The 22,350-nt window shown below is 36.5% G+C and overlaps 1 protein-coding gene across 3 annotated transcripts in view; it reads right to left on the bottom strand.

Moving 5' to 3' along the window:
• Positions 1 to 14,567: 14,567 nt before the first annotated feature.
• The window catches only part of VRK1 (VRK serine/threonine kinase 1), a 43,276-nt gene continuing 35,493 nt past the window's right edge, over positions 14,568 to 22,350 (bottom strand). For 2 of the 3 annotated variants that reach the window (XM_058162647.1, XM_058162646.1), the window contains exons 12-14: positions 19,452 to 19,563; positions 19,051 to 19,156; positions 14,568 to 14,966 (exon numbers count right to left, since the gene is read on the bottom strand). In XM_058162647.1, the coding sequence (XP_058018630.1) occupies positions 14,678 to 14,966; positions 19,051 to 19,156; positions 19,452 to 19,563 (507 nt within the window). In that variant the 3' untranslated portion in view covers positions 14,568 to 14,677. The remainder of the gene's footprint in view (positions 14,967 to 19,050; positions 19,157 to 19,451; positions 19,564 to 22,350) is intronic. The other variant, XM_058162648.1, reaches the window with a different exon arrangement.

The raw sequence follows: 22,350 nt of genomic DNA, 5'->3' as shown, positions 1-22,350 counted from the left end.
CAAAATATAACTACTAAATAGACAGCCAACCAAGTGATCAGCCAATATTTAGGTCAACCTACCCGCTATTTTTTTTTTAAATGATTGTTGAAGTTTCTGTTCTGCACTACCCTCTTGTTCTGCTATATAACTGAAAACTATTTTCCCATATCTGCAGTGCAAAACTTCAGTGGATTTTTTTTGTCTGAATGTTGCAGTTGGCTTATTTTTGAGTTCAAGTCTTCTTGGAAAAGAGAAGCATGTTTACTTAGGATAGCACAGAAGGCTCTGTAAAAATACATTATCAAATGGAGAAAAATATAATTTCTTAACAAACAAGATGTCACTGCAATAGTACAAATGTCATATTTAAATTCGTTCTATTAAGATGTATGGCATTTAATGGTGGGGCCTGGAAATGACTTTATAAATTGAACATTATTCTCCTACAAAAGGGATGGTATATTTTTAAATCAAGCTTGTAAAAACTCACTCATCAGTGGTTTGTGAAACTTGAGTACACTGATGCTTCAGTACTCAATTAATGTCAAGCAATATGGATTTCAATCTGGCCTGAATATATTTAAACAAATGAACTAGAGACAAATGTTGGCTCTTCGGCCAGCCAGAGTTAAAAAATCCATTTTCTAGCCCATTTATAATAAGAGCTAATTTGAATGTAATTTATCTGAAGCACAATGGGTTTCTTAATTCTTACGTGCATCTATTATTTACAGTTTAAGGAATAGTTATATTATGGATTTGAGGGCATTTAAATAAATTTCATTGAAGTGAACTGCATCATCCAACCCTTCAAAAATAAAATGTTAGAAAAAGCTAATTTAGTATAGAAAGCATTTGAGGGTGCTGGCCATAAAACAAGTATTTGAAAGCATTGTAGGAGGAAAAACTGTGCTAGTCTAAGGCCAAAAATCAGGAGTTTGGTAGCATCTTTTCAGTCCAACAAATTATATTAAGGGGCATAAGTTTTTGTGAACTACAGCTTATTTCATCAGATGTAGTGATGAAGTAATAGAGTTTGTGATAGTCTTTGACTTTTAATAAAAATGTTCATTTGGAAGGGTACTTACCAGACCTTCTGGTATTTGAAAGGAAACATTTATTCCTATTGTTCTGGAATTAAACTGAAATTACTCCTTATTCACTTTAACCTATTGAAATTATTAGAGTTTATGTCTGACTGATATATATGTGAGGTTATGGTCCAGTCCTGGTTCAAGTGTTTGGCACATAAGAGAGAAATCTCAAATTATTATACTGACTTTGGACATCCTTCTTAACATGTCTCTTCCCAGCAAAATGCAATTATTAGTAATTAGTGGTAGAAAATTTCTTTCAGATAATAGCAGCCCAATTGAAGAGTGCTCTTCTCAGATAGGTTCTTCTAGTGCTGAATTACCTTGTGGTCAACAGATCTTTGCTTCTGAACTTTTCCACACATTTAAACTTTTGATACAATTCAGATTTAGTCTAATTTAAGAAGAGAACCATTTAAATGAATGGTTTTTAGGTTATTCATGATTAACTTAGGCTAAATCAAAGCATCTAGGCGTGTCCTATTATGGTTGCATTTTAATCTGAAATTCATTGGATTTAAACATGAGCTTACAAAAATCATTCTTTGGCTATGTGGCAAATGTTCTTTAGGATATGAATTTAGGATAGGATTTGCAGCAGGGATGGATATTTCTGGTCGTGAGACAGTTTTGGAGGCCTCTAGGGTAGCACACATAACACCACTATTACATCACTAGCTGCTGATCTGCTTCCAGGTGCAATTCAAGGTGTGGGTTATTACCTGTAAAGCCCTTTATGGCATAATCTGGGACTCCTGCGTAACCATCTTTCTCCACTTGTGGTGGTAGAAGGGATCTACTGCAGATCTTTTTGCTAGTAGGATCCAGGAAAAGATTCTTTTCAGCCATGAGTCCTGCTCTTTGGAAAGTCTTGCCACAGGAGGTAAGATTCACCCCCTCTCTTTTAGTCTTCAGGGAAACCCTTAAAATGTGGCTATGCCAGCTGACATGAGATCCTGAAGAGAAGCTGCTGGCTGGAGGTGATAGGTACACTAATAGAGAAGGCACCCCACCCATCAATTTTAATCTCTCTTTATATTTATAATACTTTGGATATTTGTGTATTTTATCTCACTATAAGCCATCAGAGTCACTTCATGAGATGGGAGGCAAATAATTTTAATAATAATAATAATAATAATAATAATAATAATAATAATAATAATAATAATAATAATAATAATAATAATAATAGAGCTAAAATAACTATGAAACCATATTGAAAGGAGAAATCTACATGTGATAGAAGCACTGGGTTATGGATCTATGTTCTTTGTCAATTGAAATCATGCATTTTCAGGAGAGGAGGAAAAAAAACAAGCTGTTAAAAATTAAGTGTATAAAAACTAAACTGATTGGGTTTGATTGGGAAGATGGCGTGAACTATTATAATTATACAATGATTTTTCAGTGATTTTTCTACTCATCCAACTGCATGAAATGTGAGAAAATATCTAAACATTTAACCGTATGCCTTGATTCCCCCTCCAAGGCAGAAAAGGGGTGCGCAACAGATCCAACCTAGCCCAGCCTATCCTGTGACATCGCTTCTCTGGGGACTTTTCAGGCAAAAGTTTTCCAATTTGAGAGAAAAGGCTGGAAGTCAGAAGGGATCGAATATCTGCTGTTCTGTGCTGGATGAATTTTTTCTTTTTAAAATAAACTATGTAGCTAGATGCCATGAAGCAGGAATGCTCTTTAGAGCACAAAATTGATTCAGATAAATGATATGAAATCAGCTATTTGCAATGGGGGGGGGGGGAATCGTCACTGGCGCTAATGTGAGATTTCCTTCCATTGTTAATACAGATAGTTACAATGAACCCCCCAAAGGGATTTACAGCCAAATTTCAAAGCTATTATAGTTGTACCCCACTCCCAAAGTCACGTGATTGCATTTTGGGCATTTGGCAACTGGCTTACTTTTATAGCCATTTGCAGTGTCCCACAGTCACGTGATCACAATTTTTGTTCTTTTTTTTTTTTTTTTTTGCTAGTTTCCAGTGTTTACTTTCAATTTCCAGCAAAAAATGGCCATTGGGTATAATGGATCTATACAATACTTAAACTACATTTAAAAATCCCAAATAAAAGATGCTCATATCCATATGTCCAATGGTTACACATCTCATACTAACCAAGAGGTTGGATAAAAAGCCAGGCCTTCAAGGCTTTCTTGGGGGACAACAGGATTAGCACTGCCTGGGCAGGGGGTTGCCACAAAGGAGTTAAGCAATTCTGAAAGGACCTGAAGGCAGGACAAGAAACAATGGATGGAAACTAATCAAAGAGAGAAGCAACTTACATCTAAGGAGAAATTTCCTGACAGTGAGAACAATTAATCAGTGGAACAATTTGCCTCCAGAAATTGTGGATGCTCCAACACTGGAGGTTTTTAAGAAGAGATTGGACAACCATTTGTCTGAAATGGTGTAGGATTTCCTGCCTGAGCAGGAGGTTGGACTAGAAGACCTCCAAGGTCCCTTCCAACTCATTCTATTCTATTCTATTCTATTCTATTCTATTCTATTCCATTCCATTCCATTCCATTCCATTCCATTCTGTTATTATGACTTAGGGGGAAATGCTATTCCAAGAGGCAGGCCCCAGAACAGAAACAGTTGCTTCCTGATGCCACAAGATGGCTTAAGAAATGGGATCCATAGCATACCACCAAAGCAGAAATTGGAGAGAGGCAGTTCCTCAAACATCCAGGGCCAATGACAGGTAGGGCTTTGAAGGTGCGATCAGCACTTTTAATTGTGCCCAGAAGTTGTTTGGTAACTAGAAGAGTTTACATAGCAGAGATGTTTACATGGGCATACACACTCATTACTGTTCACACTGCCACATTTGGAACCAGCTGTGGCTTCTGAGTGGTTTCCAAAGGCAACTGCAGGTAGAGTACATTGCAATAGTCCACATGTAAATGCTCTTGGCATGGGTGATGGTGACAAAAAGCCTTCCAGTTTGGGAGAAGAAATTCCCGCTTGCAATAGTATCAGTAACTTGCTCCTCAATCTAAGCTGCAAGGATGCCAAAAGCAAAGAATTAAAACCCCATTTTTCTCTGGTCATGATTTAATTTAAGCTTCTCTATGCTGTTTTTGTTTGTTTGTTTGTTTTTTTGTTTTTTTGCAAATGAGTCATGGAAAGAGTTAGTGACATTTGGAGAAAATTAAAATTACAAGCTGGACAGCATTATGCACTCCTAACATGCCAAGGACATCTGCAAAATACTTTTGAAAAAATGTGCTATGTTGTGTTTTTTCGGGGTTGTATATCTAGTTGATGTTCAGTGTGCTACTCAGAGTCACTTTGTTTGAGTTCGACAGCGACATAAATGCTGCAAATTAAGGAACCAACCAACTTCTCTGTAATCTCTGGATGGGGATTTTAGAAGTTCCTGGAAGAATGATTTTTCATGGCTCTGCTGCTTTCATAGGAGCGACACTAAAAGAACATTGTAGAATTGGGAAAAGTCTCAATCAATCCGGAAGAATAGACTGACAAGAAAGGACTACAGTAAAGTAATCAAGGAACAAAAGAAACCTGATAATAGTATTATGAAAATTAAATGTATCAAGTCAAAAACATGAAGCACTAGAATTTATTCTGCATTGCTTCTTCCTTTAAGAGCCTTGGTAGTAACAGTGGTTAGAACGCATTACTGCAGTGTAATTCAATGCTCGCTCCAGGAGTTCGATTCTGAACAGCTCAAGGTTAACTCAGCCTTCTATCCTTTTGAGGTGGGTAAAATGAGGACCCAGATTGTTGGGGGCAATATGCTGACTCTGTAAACCGCTTAGAGAGGGCTACAAAGGACTATATAAGCAGTGGTGGGATTCAAGTAATTTAACAACCGGTTCTCTGTACTCTAAAGCTCCAAATTGAAAAGAGTTGACAAATAAACCCACTGAAATGTCCTTTCCAACCTGTTATACTAAAGATGACTAGAGGATATTCAGCATATAGAATGGCTCTTTTGACAGCTGAATGGAGCCTCTTGTTACCTTTAATCTTGAACTTCAACTTGACCGAAGTCAGGATTAAGTGATACTAGTTTTACCATTGTCATTGGTCAGCCCAGTGAAGGACTTTAAAAACTACATTTTATAGCCTATAGCTTGGCCTTGATGTAGAGGCTCCTACAATAAACGTCTGTATTTAATTTCCTACCAACAGTTGGAGGAGTAGGGGTTATATCACTCTGTTGCTCCATCTAGATGTTTTAGGAGAAATAGAAAAGAGAAAGAGCCCAGCAACACTCTTGTGTCTGGTGAAAAGACGAAGCAAAAGTGGCTGGGTCATAGATTGGGTCACAGAAAATTAATACATGATTAATACATGTCAAAGAGCCCCAAGTCTAAGGTTTAAAACATAATATTAACTCCTGGAATAATGCGAGTGAATTCATGAAGATGCCCTGGCTGAAAATATTTTGATGTGATGCTGATTTTTCATTGTTTTACATCTTTGAACTGGAAAAAGTTTTCCCATATTTATGTAACTACTTCACAACATTTTCATCTTTTTATTATTTATTTAAATTTTTATTTAAATTTAAATAAAAATTAAAAAAAAATTAAAATTTTTTTTATTTAAATTTAAATAAAAATTTAAATAAAAATATTAAAAATTTATTTAAATTTATTTAAATTTATTTAAATCTTTGCCCCCTCTTTCTTCTATACTAACTGTATTTTCCAGAATACCACATTATTACACTGCTAAATTAAATGCAGGGCTACCAGATGCAGTAATCAAAGTTTAGATGGCTTTCAAACTCACCATGGGACAACTGATCTCTATGTAGAGCATCAGTATTTATGTTAATTGAGGTTGGGTCTGGTCACATTTAGAAAGATGGCTGTACTAGTCCTAACCTTAGTCTCCTCTACTCTAAGTCATATCCATGCCAACAGTTTTTTGGTAATTCAGAAGAAATATAAATTATCAAGTATAGCAACTTCGTGGAGCCCGTCTTGTTTTTATATTAACTACATACATAAAAACAAAGAAAACAAAAACTCAACAAAAAAAGGGGGGGGGAACTGAAAGAAACAAAAACATACAAGATACATATTTAGAGACATCAATAAATTGAAGCCATAATTCACTACAATAGTTCATGATCAATTCTGAAAACTATTAAATAGCTGGACCTATATAATTGTTTTTGCAGGGTTAAACTGTAAGTCTTTTGACGTATAGGTCTTTTGACATTTGTCCAGAACTGAAAATATTGAATCCCAAAGGTGAATTAATCCAGATGATTGCTTTTTAATTTAATTTAAAAATTAAATTTAATATTAACTTCATCTCTAACACTGTAAATGGAATAAAATCAATTCTAAGATATTATTTCTTGCTGGAAAAAAGATATAATCTAAAAAAAAAATCTGTTGCCATTTTTAACATTTCTTTTTTTTTAACCAGTTAAGTAAAACATGAAAGCAAAAAATAAAATGAAATAAAAAATGTACATATACATACCTAATGTGGTGGAATATGAAATATATGATATATTTAATTTTTAATAATTGTTACACAAAGTTATTTGTTACTTTACAAAAATATTCTGTCTAAATTTGATTTAGACAATAATATTTTGTGGATTGAATGAATTTAAGTTAAAAATGGCTTAATTTCTGTTACAGATGAGTTCTAAATAATGTAACATTGTTACTTTTAACTAGCTTATTATGAAACTTAATACTGAAAGCAGGAAAAAATACTAATTAAATGTGAAAAATAATCCACATTGCAGTTAAATAAAGATTTTATCTGTGACTTTTGTTTTCCATTTATTAACAAGATACAAAAAGCACTGTTTCTTTTCTCTTTTCTCTTCTTTTCTTAACAAAGCTGAGAAAAGCAGGTTGGAAAAAGGAAGAAAACAAGATTCAGAATGTACTTTATGCCACCTGAAACACTGTAATCAGTCTCAATTTTTGAACCATAAATCTTAATAATTTCTACTTTTTCTGATTTTTTAGCATTTTATCATTTTCATAGGCATCTATAAACTAAAGCAAGCTATGCATTTTACCTGTCAATATAGCACTTGATTTGTTGTAAGCATTTCCAAATACATGCTAATTTCTTTTATATGGTAACTATTTTATGTCATTTAAAATAAAACTATTAGGAGAGATTTCTTTTTCTGTCTTTCTGGAAAAGAAAAGAAGAAAAGCCCCCAGGAAATTTCTCTGCACCTACCTCCATTTGTAAATTGAACAGTTGGAAGAACTGTTTAAAAATACCCAAAGTCTCCAAGTTATCAGTCTAATATGCAGCTCCACCAGTTTTTATAAAAGTAGCTCTAGAATCAAAAGTACTACTGTCTCCTGTCTTGTGGTTCATCTGCATAGAGAGAATATATCAGTACATATCTATTCCTAAGTCCCAAAAATGCTTTTTAAAGAGGCAACTGGACTTGTTTTTCCTTGATAATATTTCGTTTCTCATCCAAGAAGCTTCTTCAATTCTGACTGAATGGTGGAGAATGGAAGGATTTATATTCTTTGCAGTCATCTGGTTGTTAGCACTCTTTCTGAGAGTCATTGAGGCTACTTGGAGGTTTAATCTGTGCCCTCAAAGTCACCTGAACAGTGCAAAAAGTTGCGAGTGTGGAACTTTCTTGGAACTTCAACTGGGGGGGGGAAGAAAGTCCAGTTGACCCAAAGGTGCTTTTTCAAGAGACAACTTTATGGTTTTTCTTTGAAGACATTTTGCTTAATAATAATAATAATAACAATAACAACAACAAACAACAACAACAAACAACAACAGAGTTGGAAGGGACCTTGGAGACCTTCTAGTCCAACCCCCTGCCCAGGCAGGAAACCCTACACCATCTTAGACAGATTGTTATCCAACATTTTCTTAAAAATTTCCAGTGTTGGAGCATTTACAACTTCTGCAGGCAAGTTGTTCCACTGATTAATTGTTCTAACTGTCAGGAAATTTCTCCTTAGTTCTAAGTTGCTTCTCTCCTTGATTAGTTTCCACCCATTGCTTCTTGTTCTACCCTCAGGTGCTTTGGAGAACAGCCCGACTCCCTCTTCTTTATGGCAACCCCTGAGATATTGGAACACAGCTATCATGTCTCCCCTAGTCCTTCTTTTCATTAAACTAGACATACCCTGCAACCGTTCTTCATATGTTTTAGCCTCCAGTCCCCTAATCATCTTTGTTGCTCTTCTCTGCACTCTTTCTACAGTCTCAGAAGCTTCTCATCCAAGAAGCTTCTTCAGCTCTGATCGGATGGTGGAGAATGGGAGGATCCATCATCCAGTCAAAGCTGAAGAAGCTTCTTGGATGAGAAGCTAAACGTCTTCAAAGAAAAACCAGAAAGTCCAGTTGCCTCTTGAAAGAGCACTTTTGGGATAACCATGACCTGGATGACTGAGACAATCCATAGACAATCAGCTCCTAAGGTTGGGATGGACTACTGATAGCCCACCACTGCTCATACCTGGAGGTTATTTTGCTAAACTTCAATGGCAAGATTGTATATTTTAAGTTACCTGTGATTTCTCCACTCAAATCCCAAAATAGAAAGCAAACTATTCCCATGCTTTCATTCCCACCCTTGAAACCTTTCCATGAAATTATGAAAAATTGACCATATGAACAGCACAGTTCTCATATTTTTGGTAGGAAAGGAAGCAATTTTCCTCTCGAGGACTCTCATTCACATTTAACAAATCTGTTAAATCCTACTGCAGTGATATCCCTGTAGCTCCAACCCTTAGCAGCTTGCGCATCTCTGCCTCAAGGAATGTGGCCCAGAAGCCAAAGATATTCCAATTTCAGCTGGGTAGGTGCTCTGGTAAATTCTATAGCAATTGTCTAGGTATAGGCTGCCTTTGAAGAATAGATCAAAAACTTAAATTAGTCCCAAATGCAACTGCCAGGTTACTAAATGAAACTAATTATAAGGTCTTTAAAGTATCTCATGGTATTTATAGTTCAAAATAGAACCAAAAAACAAACAACTGGTACAGATTAGGCAAAAAAAAAATCATAGGTCTAGTTCTGTTGATCATTGTTCTTGCACTAGATTTTTTTTTTTTTAGGATAGTTCCACACCACTTGTGCTACTTATCTACTACTAAAGCTATCTTTAACATGACCTTTAAATGGGGGAAATAGTGCATCATAGGGCAACAATTTTTAAACCAAGGCTTCTCAAATGGACTAATTTAGGAGATGTATTCAAAATCTGGGACACATGGCTTCCAAGGAAAACTGCTCAATGAAATTTGAGGCTGTTGTGGCTATTTCAATACTACTGGCTATTGCTTTCTGCCAACTCGTGGTCATTCTGCTTCTCTGTTTAGGCAAAGAAATATCTCTGAAATGATGACCCAACAGGGCACAGGTTGTTCAGTAGTTATCTAAAATTCTTGTTGGCCTTGTGCCAGAATCTCTTGAACCTTGCAGATTTGTACAATGTGCATCAGCACTTGCTTCTGCAACAAAACACAGCATGTTTTCATACAAAACAATATTTAAGGGGGAAAAATCACATAATAAAAGACAGGCCAATGACAACAAGGTCGACTTCATTATCCTCCTCTGCCATGAAAAGCAATGGAAAGGTAAAGATGGAACATTTTGCCATGCATAGCAATTATTCGGCTTGATTACCTCCTGCCCAGCAGCACCGAATATACACTTGCAGAGGTTACATTCAATGTTGATAGATCTAGAAATGCAAGGTATTGCTGTTCCCTTTCCAGCTGCATCTAGTGGAAGCTATTTGCCAGCAATCTAATTTTTTCCCTGCAATTTGAAAAAATGTAGCATAATATTTATTTCTCAAAAAGAAAGAAAATGAAACGCAGCTCTTTTATTAGCATTATAAACAAAGCACTTTCCATTTGAAACCTAACTTGTATAAACAACTAGAGACCATTGTGCCTTTACCTGCTATTATGTTCAATATTGTTGGTTATAGTTAATATTCTCTGTAATACACTGAGTTATCTTGCTGATATTTTTATTTTCTTTTTGCCCAAACAAATGAACTTACCGAATCACTATCATATTAACCAAATGGCTGAAACTATAGAAATGTAACAACATATTTTTCTGTCCAAGATATATCATAGTGTAGCAATTTCTGTTTCCATTTAAACATGAATTTATGCTTTATAACGTGTATGTGTATACACACATACACACACATTTATCAGGAATAGTTCATTGGTTCATAAATCAGTATTTCCAATGCCCACACACACATTTTTCTACTATGAAGGGAATATTAAAAATTGGTTCTTTGAATTGCAAGGTGGCACTCCAAAATTCCTATTAGCAATATTTCCCAGCATGCAATCTTCTAGATTTTCCAGAACGCCTCAGAACTGAGGCAGTTTTTATACCCCAAATATTCTAAATTAGATTAACCTGCACTCCAAAAGCAGCAGAGTGGGGTTGGAATAAATGTGTTTTTTAGCGTGCAAACTTCTGCGCTGTGAGCTGAGAGTAATTCCTATTTAATTCAATGAGACTTATTTCCCATAGAATATGCCTAGAATTAAGCAATAAAGTCTTGCAAAACCAAAACCAATCAATCCCAAATCATTAGAGCTTTGCATTTATAGAAATGTGTAGGATTCAATTTTTTTAATGAAAATCAGAAGTATAAATCAGATGCTTAAATCAGAAAATCAGAATTTGACTGAGGTATCAGAAAATGGTTTAAAAGAAAAACTCCTTGCAGACATCTCTCAAAAAGTTTCTTGCTGGTCAATCGCCAAACTAATGTCCGGCTTTTTGTGACCCCATGGATGCCATTCACCCTACCCCTTCCTGTCCTCCAATCTCCCAGTTTGCTTAAATTTATGTTCATTGCATCACTGACATTATCTAACCATCACATTCTCTGCCATCTCCTTCTCCTTTTGCCTTCAACCTTTCCCAACTCTAAACAGGTAGTAGATTCCAAACCCGAGAAAGAGAGAGAGCCCGAAGAAGAGTATGGATCATCCCATCCACTCCAGTTGATCCAAGATTAGACTCTCCCAGTGTCTAATAACACTTGTCAGCATACAGAACTATACGTTTAAGTTGTTAGGTTGTTCCTCATCATTGTTCATCCAGCTCATGCTATTGGGAGTTTTCATTCATTATTAAAAGGGATTCTCATCTTTACATAAGATACCCAATGAAGAATAACTAATTATCTTCTTACAGTTTACCCATCTCTAACCTTTGATTCAACTGCTGCCTATCATGGAAGGGTGAACATATTGTCCTACAGATATTTAAGATGATCCATCTGCCATTTGTCTTAGCTAGTATAGCTGTTAAGTTAGTGATTGGAAATTGTAAAATTAGTATTTCCAATTATCCGGTGGGCACCAGATTTTAAAATGGTGGTTTGGGACAACTATTTCAGATTTGCAGCTCCCATACTTTTTTTCTTTTTGCAGTCCTCTCATATATCATGTATGAATTCTAACTGAAGTTTTAATTCAAATGAGAAGTCCCTGGAGTTTTCAGATGCATCTATTGGCAGCTCAGGGAATTACTCCTATCAGTATATCACACTTGAAGCCAATTGCAGAGTTTAAAGCTTGATTGCAGAATTTAAAGCTATCAGGAATAGACATTCCCAAATGATTCCTGGCACTTCACAATCGGTGGCACAAGGAGCAACAAAGCAATATGCTAACATCAGGCCAGAATACTGTCTATTTCAAATGATGCTCATCTTACCACCAGCAGCAGGGAAGCAATGTGATGGAAATTTAGCTAATTGCAGCTTTGTCATTTGCCGGTCTTCTCTTAGTCTGCAATGATTTTATTTCAGCTGTTGACTTATGTGACCTACTTTACGAAGTGTTTTTACTGGTGCAATTTCAAAGTGATGGGAACATGTGATGTAATTTGGCCACATGCAGAACACAATGTGATTTCCAACATTCCAGGAATAAAACAGTGAACAGAATACAGGCCTATTAAATTTTAAGAGTTGATGGGAAGCAGCATCATAAAGTCATTACAATTTTAAGAAAAAAAGTGTGCATACAGGCCCTGTTAAGTTTTCCCAGAGTTGCTGCACTTGTACTAGCCAACACAACTGAATTAGTAATTCTATCTTAATGAACCTTTTGTAATGAACCATCATTTAGAAATATTTCATATATTTTTGATCCTTCAGATATTGCTTGACTTTTCTTGGAGTAATTGGACTTGACATTCAGAGAGCTAAAGGATCCACTTCCTTTTCTTTTAAAAGAATTGAGCTTCAGAACAGCAGTCAAAGAAGAGAGATCCATGTGTGGAGCAACTTTATACATAGTTATTTCCCACTGAACTAAATCCAAAAGGTAATGGCAAGGAGGTATATGTGTGTGGCTAAAGCCTTCAATTAGAAGTGGTATTCAATACCCACATGTTGGCATTATATACTTCCCTTCTCACCTTAAAAATAGCAAGACAATTTATAAACTAACCACTACAAGATTACAATTCCATTAGATGGCGCTTTGGATGTTTTTGCTAATAATTTTTATTACATAGATAAACTAGAGGAAATACTTTGTTTTAGCTAGGATCTCATGTAGTTATTGGATTTCCTAAACTAACATGCAATTTTATATTCAAAGTGGCTTTTTCCCAAATGAACATAGATAAAATTGCAGCCCTGGTTTGGTAATTCTTTGAACATTTTCAAAGCAACATGGAACACGTTCTTTTTGAAAACACCACTGAAGGCTGCCATTGCTAGTGTTGCAAACATAACTGCTAACTACCATATATTGGCTTTTTGCTTTAATAGCCTTTTAACCAACTTTCTTAATGGACTGAATACAATTTAGATATAGAACTTGGCTAAAACGTAGCTTCAATTGGCTATTAAAATTTAAGAGCCAACTTAGCTAATTACAAAAAATAAGAGGAAGAGAGAGTGAGCTCTGGTGATAATGCTAAGCAGAGTAAGTAATAGCAAATGACAGTCTGTCTAGTCTTATTCTCAAGAGGAGATAAAACTTTTAACTGAGAAGTCAACCAGACAATACACAACCTTCTCCCTCACTACCCACCCTCCACCAGTTCTAATTGTATTAATGGTGTTATGGCATGTCAAATCTGACAGCTCATTCAAACTTGAATTTTAGCCTATCACTTAAAGTAGCAAACTGAATATGAATTTATAAATACAAACACTGAATTGTATGTGTGTAGTCTGTATATATTCAAAATTATTGTTTGTATGCCATGTAGCTGTACTTATCTCACTGTTTTAATAATTGTTAAGACTCAATACAAATAAAGAAAATACAATTATAAAGCAAGCAGGTTTGCACATGGTTAAAAAAAATAAAGAAACTAAACTATGCTTACAATTAAATTGGATTCTCCCTGCAGATATTTTAGATTAGGGGGAGGAAAGTAAACAAGGATCTGCTGAATGTTTGCCACTAAAAGAACTGTTGAACGATTCATTATCAATACTCTCATTACACCATCAGTTGAAGAGCAAACTAGCTCTCCCGTGAAAATGTCTTATGTATGGTGACCACTATGAAAAGGGACAAGGGGAAAAAAATCCCAAGTATGTGGCATTGTCTTTAATATTCCCTGACTCAAGTGTCTCCCTGCTGTGCCTGTAAATGTCAGTCCGGTTTTTTCATGGCTGCGTGCACAGATTAGAAACAGCAGGAGAGCTTGGGAATATGACTACAATACCGGTAAGGACTCTCGTCTTCATGGCAGTGCTCAAGTAATTCTTGGAATGCAGGACCCTGCTGTTTTCTAATATTTACACACAACTGGAGTCATCAAGAGCAGTAAATGCAGGCTATAAGGGAAGCTTACTTTCTTTGTGTAAGGGACTTTGCATTCAAATCAGGACTCCCAAGAGCTGCCACCCCTTCTCCACCCCGCCCTCAAAAACGTAGGTTATTGCAATATTTTTAACATTGTCAAACACTTTTCCATTCTCTCCTTGCTTCTTTAAAGCATCACAGCTCCTAGGAAACATACTTGTTTGTTCTTGAAGCTTCTCTGAGGATAGACAAACTTCCTGGTCTTTATCTTCAAAATTACATTTCCTGCCTGTATCTATCTTTTATCCCAACATTCCATTTCTTATGATTTCCACTCATCCAGTTGTAATATATTTTTCCATCCAACAGTCTTCTGTTCCTTGAAATGATTTAGAAATTTGTCCCTTGCTAATCCATATGTTTAGAAGTACCTGTTTCTCTTCTACCAACCCAATGCTCAAATCTCATATTTTCAAGGAAGCATTGGGAAATTTTATATCCTATTCCAAATTAAGCCAAAATATGTATCTTTGAACTAAAAGTACATTCTTCCTGTTCCTCTACCGCCATTCAATTTTTTAATCTGGTTGTTCCTTTTTATTACTTTTTTAGATGACAAAATTGTAAGTATAGGTTTGAACCAGACTGTGATTAAATACACATGCCCACATATGCGACCAACAACTTATAATTAAATTTTCAAAATTTATTTTACACAGACATTATTTCCTTTTTATTCAAGTTTATACAAAATAGCTGAATGCAGGAATGTGCAAAGAAATGCCAAAACACTCTGAAACTTTTTGTAAAATTATACTAAACCATACATTCTACATATAAGATTTAAAAACCTTTTCAAGCTAGCACTATATGGCAAGTTTAGATGTATGTTTAAACAAAGATACAAAAGAGGAAAAAGCCAAGTGCAACTGTAATAAAGTAAAATTAAATGAAGAATAAAAAAAAACAAGGACCCGCTATTCAGTGCAAGTAGGAAACTCATTCTGGGCTTTTTAACTTCTGAACTCTCTTCCTTGGTTTCAAGTTTGTCTTGGGTTTGGGTGAGATCTTCTGTAATTTGGGTTTGGTGGCTCCAATCTCTATAATTATTATGAATAAAGACAATTTCATTATTAAAAAGACTGTTCACAGAAATTCTGAATTTAATCAAATACTTTTTACTTACTAATACTTTACAATCCACATCAAATTCAGGGTATTAATAACTCTAAAAATGGTAACCCTAGCTACACAAATTATATTTGATTGGCGCATAAGAGTTCCTCCATTCCTTCTTGTACCAATTGGTTTATTTGTATCCAATCAATTTTGGTTTTTCTCCAGAACTATTTTTAAATTTAAGTAACACAAATGAAAAATTTAAAACTGGGCTTTACATGTCTTTGCCTAAAGAAATTTGCTGAAACTATTACAAAATAAAATCGCCTATGGGTATACACTTAATAAAACTAAAGCTGAATGCAAACATTATTTGGTGTTAAGTAACAATGCCATCCTCCTGCAAGGCAATCATGAGTGTAGAGTTCCAGTAAATGGCATCATCAATTAGAGAGGGCCAATTTCTTAATATCTTAATAATATATATGTGCTTCTGCCCACATCCCCAGGAAATTATACAAAAATTTTACACAATATTTATTGTACTGTACTTTTTCTGCTTCAGCATGCAGAAAATTTTTGGAGCCTCTTGATAAAAAAATCATTTTGGCCTGATTCACATCAAATTGAATATTTAATGAATTTAGACAAGTAGGTATCACTATGGAGGCTAGCAAGCTATACACAGGGTGCTGCTAAACAGATATGATTTTATTAAAAGTTCCCAATATTTCTCATTTTATCTGCTATAATAAAGTTTTAATATTCTTACTGATTTTTGCACATTATAATGTATATTATTAAAGTATGGATACTTTTATGTAGGTTTTAACTTATTTGATATGGCTGGCTATCAAAAATATAAACATATTGAATTGAATTGAATATTTGATTGGAACAAGGAACTGGCAACCCATCTAGAGCAAATATCTAGCCAACTTTCTCTGGCTCCAGCAAAATAAATTTCCTGAAGGGACAAAAAATGTCAATAAGGAAAAAATGATTTTGAAGACAGAAGCAATAGTGGAGTTGCTTGTTCTGACTTACGTTGTTTATACTCAAGTTTTAAGTCTTACTCCAGCAACTGATGTGGAAAATGAAGTAAACAGCTGTGCTTTCAGTTTGATTGCTCAAATGGAAGCATAGGGAACATTTGTCTATAGCCACAACAACAAATGTGTGCTTCCCATGCATCCACATAAACTACCAGCCTTGAAATTGAGAGGAAGATACACTTAGTGAAAAAATATAATCCATCCTGAAGCAATGTTGAAATACTTCAGTTTAGCTCTCTATCCTTAGGTGAACTTTGCATCTAGTCAGAAGTGTCTAGTTTTCCATATATGTTATTAATGTGGGATAAATACAGAAAAACATACATTTTACTTGTAGCTAAGAGAGATTCTTCTTAAATTTGATTTTAACCATTAATGCACTTCAATAATAGTTGTGTTATCTCAGTATCTAAATTTCTTTAATATTCAGTAAAATTCACAGGCCTTTCATGAGTTTCACATGTAATTCCAGACCATAATTGGAGTCCTAAGTTAGAATCCAGTTAAAATAACGTCTCTGCAGTTTCTGTATAACTTGTGACTAAAGTATTAGACAGTTTATTCCTTATGGGTTTTGGGGATGTAATAATTCCTTGATAATATATTGCCCAAGATTGACTATTAAGGTCAAGAGGACTGATGAGGTGCATATCTAGTGTGTGATAAATTTCTCATTACACCAGGGGAAATTTCCATCTGTTAAAAGAAATAGTCCTGTATTTTCCTAAAGAAAATTTGCATCAGAAAGCATTTTAGAATATTTAACTACACAAATATGGTGGATCTGACTGCTAAACTAACTCTCTGGGATTGGAGAAGGTGCTTTTCTTCACTGGTTGCACTCATATCTATGATCAACTCTTGAGGTTGGCTTTCAGGAATTTCTACTTGGTCCCATGGCTTCTGAACTGTGAGATTCCACAGGGATCCATTCCATCATCCCTATTGTTCAACAGTTTTATGCAACAACTCATTGAGTTCATTGGAGTCTGGGGTGAAGTGCCATCAGTATGTTAACACCGAGTTAAGTGAAAAATGTAGGTGTTGAATATCCATTTGAGCCAGCTGATTGCCAATAAACTGAATATGTTCTTAAGAATGAGACATTGTGAATTGACTAGGAGCAGGAATCTGCTGTTTCTGAATAAGGTTACACTCCCTGAAAAAGCATGTATGCAGAATACAGCTGGTACATTCTTCAGAAATTACATAATGCTGAACCTAAAATAACTACACTCCCCACTTAATATGAAAGTCAATTTGATGTAGTGCAGAAGGCCAAGCAAGCAGCAGGCGAGCATGTGCAACTCCACTTGCGGAAGCGTTCACACACAAGCCTACCACTCACAGAACCATCAACTCCCCTCCCACCCTTGCTGGAAAGGTGGGGGCCTGCTGGTGTAGTGGTTCAGATGCAATAAAGTTGGAAAAGGCAGTTCCTTACTGAGGCTCAGGGTTGGAAGAGACCAAGCTGGAAATGGCTTGGAGGGAGGTGGATCCTGTCTAGCAATTGGGTGGGGTTTAGTTAATGAGGGCAGTGATAGGGCCAGGCCAGGCCAGGTGCATCAGCAGCAGGAAGAAAAACACAGCAATGGTCAGCAAGATGGCAGAGACAGAACGTAAGCCGAACGTAAGCCGGCAGGCCTGGTAGAGACAGTGTTGTGCCTGGTGATCAGAAGGGCAGAAATGGGGAATCAGGGTAGGGGGAGCACCTATCCTGTAATTATAATTGCAACTGCAGGTTGGCTACCAAGCACCCAAATTTTGACCTGACACAGTGTGTGTTTATGTACTACAGCAGCCATAACTTTAGGGACTGGTCTTACATACCAGTCATTCAGCACTACTATCTACAAATGGTTACTGAACAAATAGTTGTTAAGTAAGGACCACTTTTAATGATATTCAAGGCCTTTAAGTCCAACTCCTGGGCCACAACCTGATAGCAGGCTCCAGCCTGTTCAGTACCAGGCCACACAAGCAACGGGTGAGCCTGTGGCGCACAGAACCATCTCCTCTTCCCCCCCCCCCCCAATATGACGCCAGCGGTCTGCAAAACCAAAAAGATTGGGGTCTGCTGCTTTTAAGTGTCAAGTATTGATACTTGAAAGAGCCTATCTCCCAGTATCTAAATGCTCAAATGTTAAGGCCTGGATGAGCCATAGTAATGGCTGCAGGTATGTAATGCCATTTCCCATAAGGCCAGGCTTGTGCTGACATTTTGTGTCTTTCAATATATGTTGCCATTACTGTCACAGCCTGTTTATGCCTTCTGACCTTTAGCTGTATCTTTGTCTTGGTCACTATGGCTGTGTCTTAACTTGGCTGTAGTTATATTTAACTTGGTGTACTATTTTTTCTTGCTTTCTTATAGATTGTATCTTACCACAAGATGCTCTGAATAATAGTTTGGCTATAAATGTTTTAAACAAATAAAAATAAGAATGCCAATAATATTTGCTGTCCAAAGCAACAGAGCTTCATTTTGTGGAGCTAACTCAGTCAGATCAAAGAAGGAATATAATTCAAGACAAGCTTTAACTCAAGAAAGCAGGACGCACTGCTTCAACATTTTTAATAGAAACATTGAGGTGGGCTGGAACCGCCAATCCAAGTGTCTTCTGGGCATGAAAACTGTTGCAAGCCTTTGAAGTGATTGTTTTGATGTATACCAGGTGCCACTACATTTCACAGAACTGCCTCAAAAGTGCGCCTTGATTGAGTTTTCTTTCGAAGGGAAGCAATCCTTTGATGCTTTGCACAGTCCTAACTTGGAAATGATACCATCTGCCACAGTGCCTTTTAGAGACGGGCTGTAACTCACAGGCAGCAAATGTGTGAGGTCCAAACTAATTCCTGGCATTTCCTGCTAAAAGAATTGGCAAGCCTTCCTTTCAGTCGTCCTGCTGATGTGCATCTGCTGGTCATAAACTACAGATTATGCCAAAATACTACCAAGATTTTATAGTCTATCTGCATAACTCCCTTTTCTTAAAGTAACTGCACTCACTGTTGCAAGTGACTGCTGCTGCTGCTGCTGCTGCTGCTACTGCTACTGCTGGTAGCCTCTGGCTGCAACCTGCTGTGATGAATTGGTTGTGGGGAGTCAGCACTTCCTGACAGTGAATTGGACAAGATAGGTGAGGATAAAAATGAAAACAGAGAGGAAAATAAATGGTGGGAAAAGGGGTAGGGAGCCACCGCCAACAACTTTCATCAACTAACTGTCATCAGTTTTTTATATGATGAGCAATAAATATATTTCACATTTGCTACTGGCAGATAGCTGACAATCTTTCTTTTTCCATGTTACCCAACAAAATAGTTAACGTTTATTGTAGAATTTAAACATCTTTGAATTTTTCTACAGCGATAGATCAGTGACAAATACTAATAGGATGTTTGACTTACTCGGTGATGCAGGCTTTCTTTTTTTGGTATTTTTCACACCGTCAACAGCTACTTCGGCATTGTCCTCATCAGCAGTAGCTGTCCCTGATGCAGCAACTAATTTTCTTTTTGTCTATCGTCCAAATCAAAACAGAAAAAGTGCACACAGGCAAGTTAAACAAATGATAACGCCATACATAAAATTGCTAACCATATTTCTCTATCAAAGTTTCCTATCCTCTGAGTAATTAACTCAAAAAGCTTTTAACAGAAAAAGCATGTTATCTTAGGAATCATGCTATGATTTTTAATATCTTATTTTGTACAGGTTCCTGCATGAACCTATTTTAGTTTATTCAGCAACAAGAGTGTAGTTTACAGTAATCAGGTACAATTACAACAGCATATTGATTGTGGGCCTTCCATACAACAATATTTCTTATGCATACAAAATTTGCTTCTTGCACTGCCTAAGCAGCTCCCTTTATATTGAATTTTTTTTTTAAGTGATTAGAGGGATTCTTGTCTTGTACAAATTGCAGACATTTCTCTGCCTAAGAAATTCAGGTTTTACACATTTCTGTAAGAATTTAGATATTCACTATATTTGATATGTTCAGAATAGTGAAATTTAGTGCTAAGACAATGAAAAAATACATATTCCAGTACTATTTTGAAATTATTTTTAAAAGAATAGCAATTATTACATAATTAGGGTAGAATTATAGATCATGTAAAAATCAAATGAATTGGAAACATTCATTTATTATTTAAGATCATAATTTAAGCTATAGCCAGTGAACCCCAAAAGTTGAATTTCAAAGCAGCCACCATTGCCAGCCTCCTTTCCATACTGATTTTTAATAGTTTGAAAGCATTCCAATTAGAAAAGAACATAAATAAATAAAATTCTGACTCTTCCTGGGATTCATTTTTTATCATAGAAGTGATTTCTAAAAGCTTTCAGATTTATTTGGCTAAAATGTTGTTGCTATTCCTTTACCCTCCACAGCAAGAACGGCTTCTCAGCCAGAAATGCATCAGGTTAGACCCCTTATAAATGGTGCAGAGAAGACAATATGCTTCAAAAGAAACTGGAACTGCGTACATATTTCCCCTGCTTTACTTGCGCTAAACTTATGTTTATGATAAAAAGCCAAAATATTTTTCAATGTTTTTAGCCTATCAACATAAAAATTACTATTAAACTTCCACTCACTTTTTTGGTAACTTTGATCAAAGTATACCCAGAGTGAAATAGCTCAAGTGGCTACAAGCTCATATAGCCGATGACTAAAGGGGAGAGTGCATTACATCTTTCCAAAGTGTTGCTTCATGATTACCATCTAAACCCTGCTGGGCTGAACAGATTGGTTCGATAATTACATACAATAACTGCAGTGGGCAGGTAACCCTCAGCTGGCACAGGGCAGCTCCCCTGGGAGAACTTCCATATGCAAACGGCACTGATGGAGTGCATTAGGTACATCTTTCTTGCCGGTGCATAGGCCTGATTAACACCAACCCAAACTCCAAGGTTAGCATGTCAGCAGATTTGTGATGCATTAGGCAGGAATAAAAACAGGCATTTTTGCTCATTCCGACCAAAATTAAGAAGGAATATTTCACCACTGTATTGCTTTTACATATAGGATATAAATGCATTCTTCCTGTCTAACTGGAATAGAACTGTGCTTTTTTAAAAAGACTTACTGTTAAAGCGGCTACTCAATACTTTCCACACACTAAAATAGTTTCCCAGCTTATACAGTAAAAGGCACATTCTTAATCTTGATCCAGGCTAGCGAGATAGCAAGAAAAGTCAGATAACTTGTTGCTGGCAATCCTTATGATTTATATTGATATATTGACCATCAATTGTGTTGTAAATGTTGTACCTTGATGAACGTATCTTTTCTTTTATGTACACTGAGAGCATATGCACCAAGACAAATTCCTTGTGTGTCCAATCACACTTGGCCAATAAAATTCTATTCTATTCTATTCTATATTGTTCTCTCACAGAGGCAACACTCAAGTCTGATGCAGATTGCACAGAGAATGGGGCGCTGGACTTACCTGACACGCCCTTTCTCACGACGGTGAAAACGGCAGTCAGAATGATGGGGTTGACCTGTCCGTCAAGCTTGCAAGGACCGAATCTGCAACTGTTTAAGCCCCGCCTCTTCCTCCTAGGCTCCAGTTTTTGCAAAGGGACTATTGCAAACTGGCGTGTCTTTCTGAAATTAAAAACAGTTAGTGATAGCCCTCCCCCTCTTTGGCTGGAAGCCGGCCCAGATAGGGAGGGGCTGACTGTCGTTTTCAACGTCATGAGAAAGGGCGTGTCAGGTAAGTCCAACGCCCCATTCTCCACTCCGGTGAGAAACAGCAGTCAAAATGATGGGACATACCAAAGCTCGTTGTCCAGTTGGATGGGAAGATGCCGGCCGCCATCCTACTATGCATCAAGGACACGTTATAACACCCTCTTGCCAAATGCTGCATCTGAGGAAGCATATGCGTCTAGCTTGTAATGACGAATGAAGGGCATGTTGCAGCCCTGCAGACCTCATGTAAAGGAGCTTGAGTAGCCCAGGCTGCCAAAGTTGCCGCACTTCGGGTTGAGTGGGCAGTAATGTTGGAAGGTCTAGGCAGAAGTTGAATATCATAAGCTGACGCAATAGTCAATTTGATCCATCTACCTATAGTAGGACCTGATACCTTGAGACCCAAGGATGCAGGAAGGAAAGAGACGAAGAGCGCTTCCGTCTTTCTAATAGCTGAAGTGCGTTGTAAGTAAATCTTAATAGCATGGCGAAAGTGTGCCATAGAGCTTTAAGATGGTGAGATGAGTTAGGACAAAAGTTCGGAAGAACAAGTTCCTGTGATCGGTGAAAAAGGGAATTAATCTTGGGCATGA

This window comes from Ahaetulla prasina, chromosome 1, assembly GCF_028640845.1.
Source record: "Ahaetulla prasina isolate Xishuangbanna chromosome 1, ASM2864084v1, whole genome shotgun sequence".
Classification (NCBI taxonomy): domain Eukaryota; kingdom Metazoa; phylum Chordata; class Lepidosauria; order Squamata; family Colubridae; genus Ahaetulla; species Ahaetulla prasina.
Note: the sequence above shows the minus strand (reverse complement) of the source record. Positions and strands in the feature narration are given on the sequence as shown.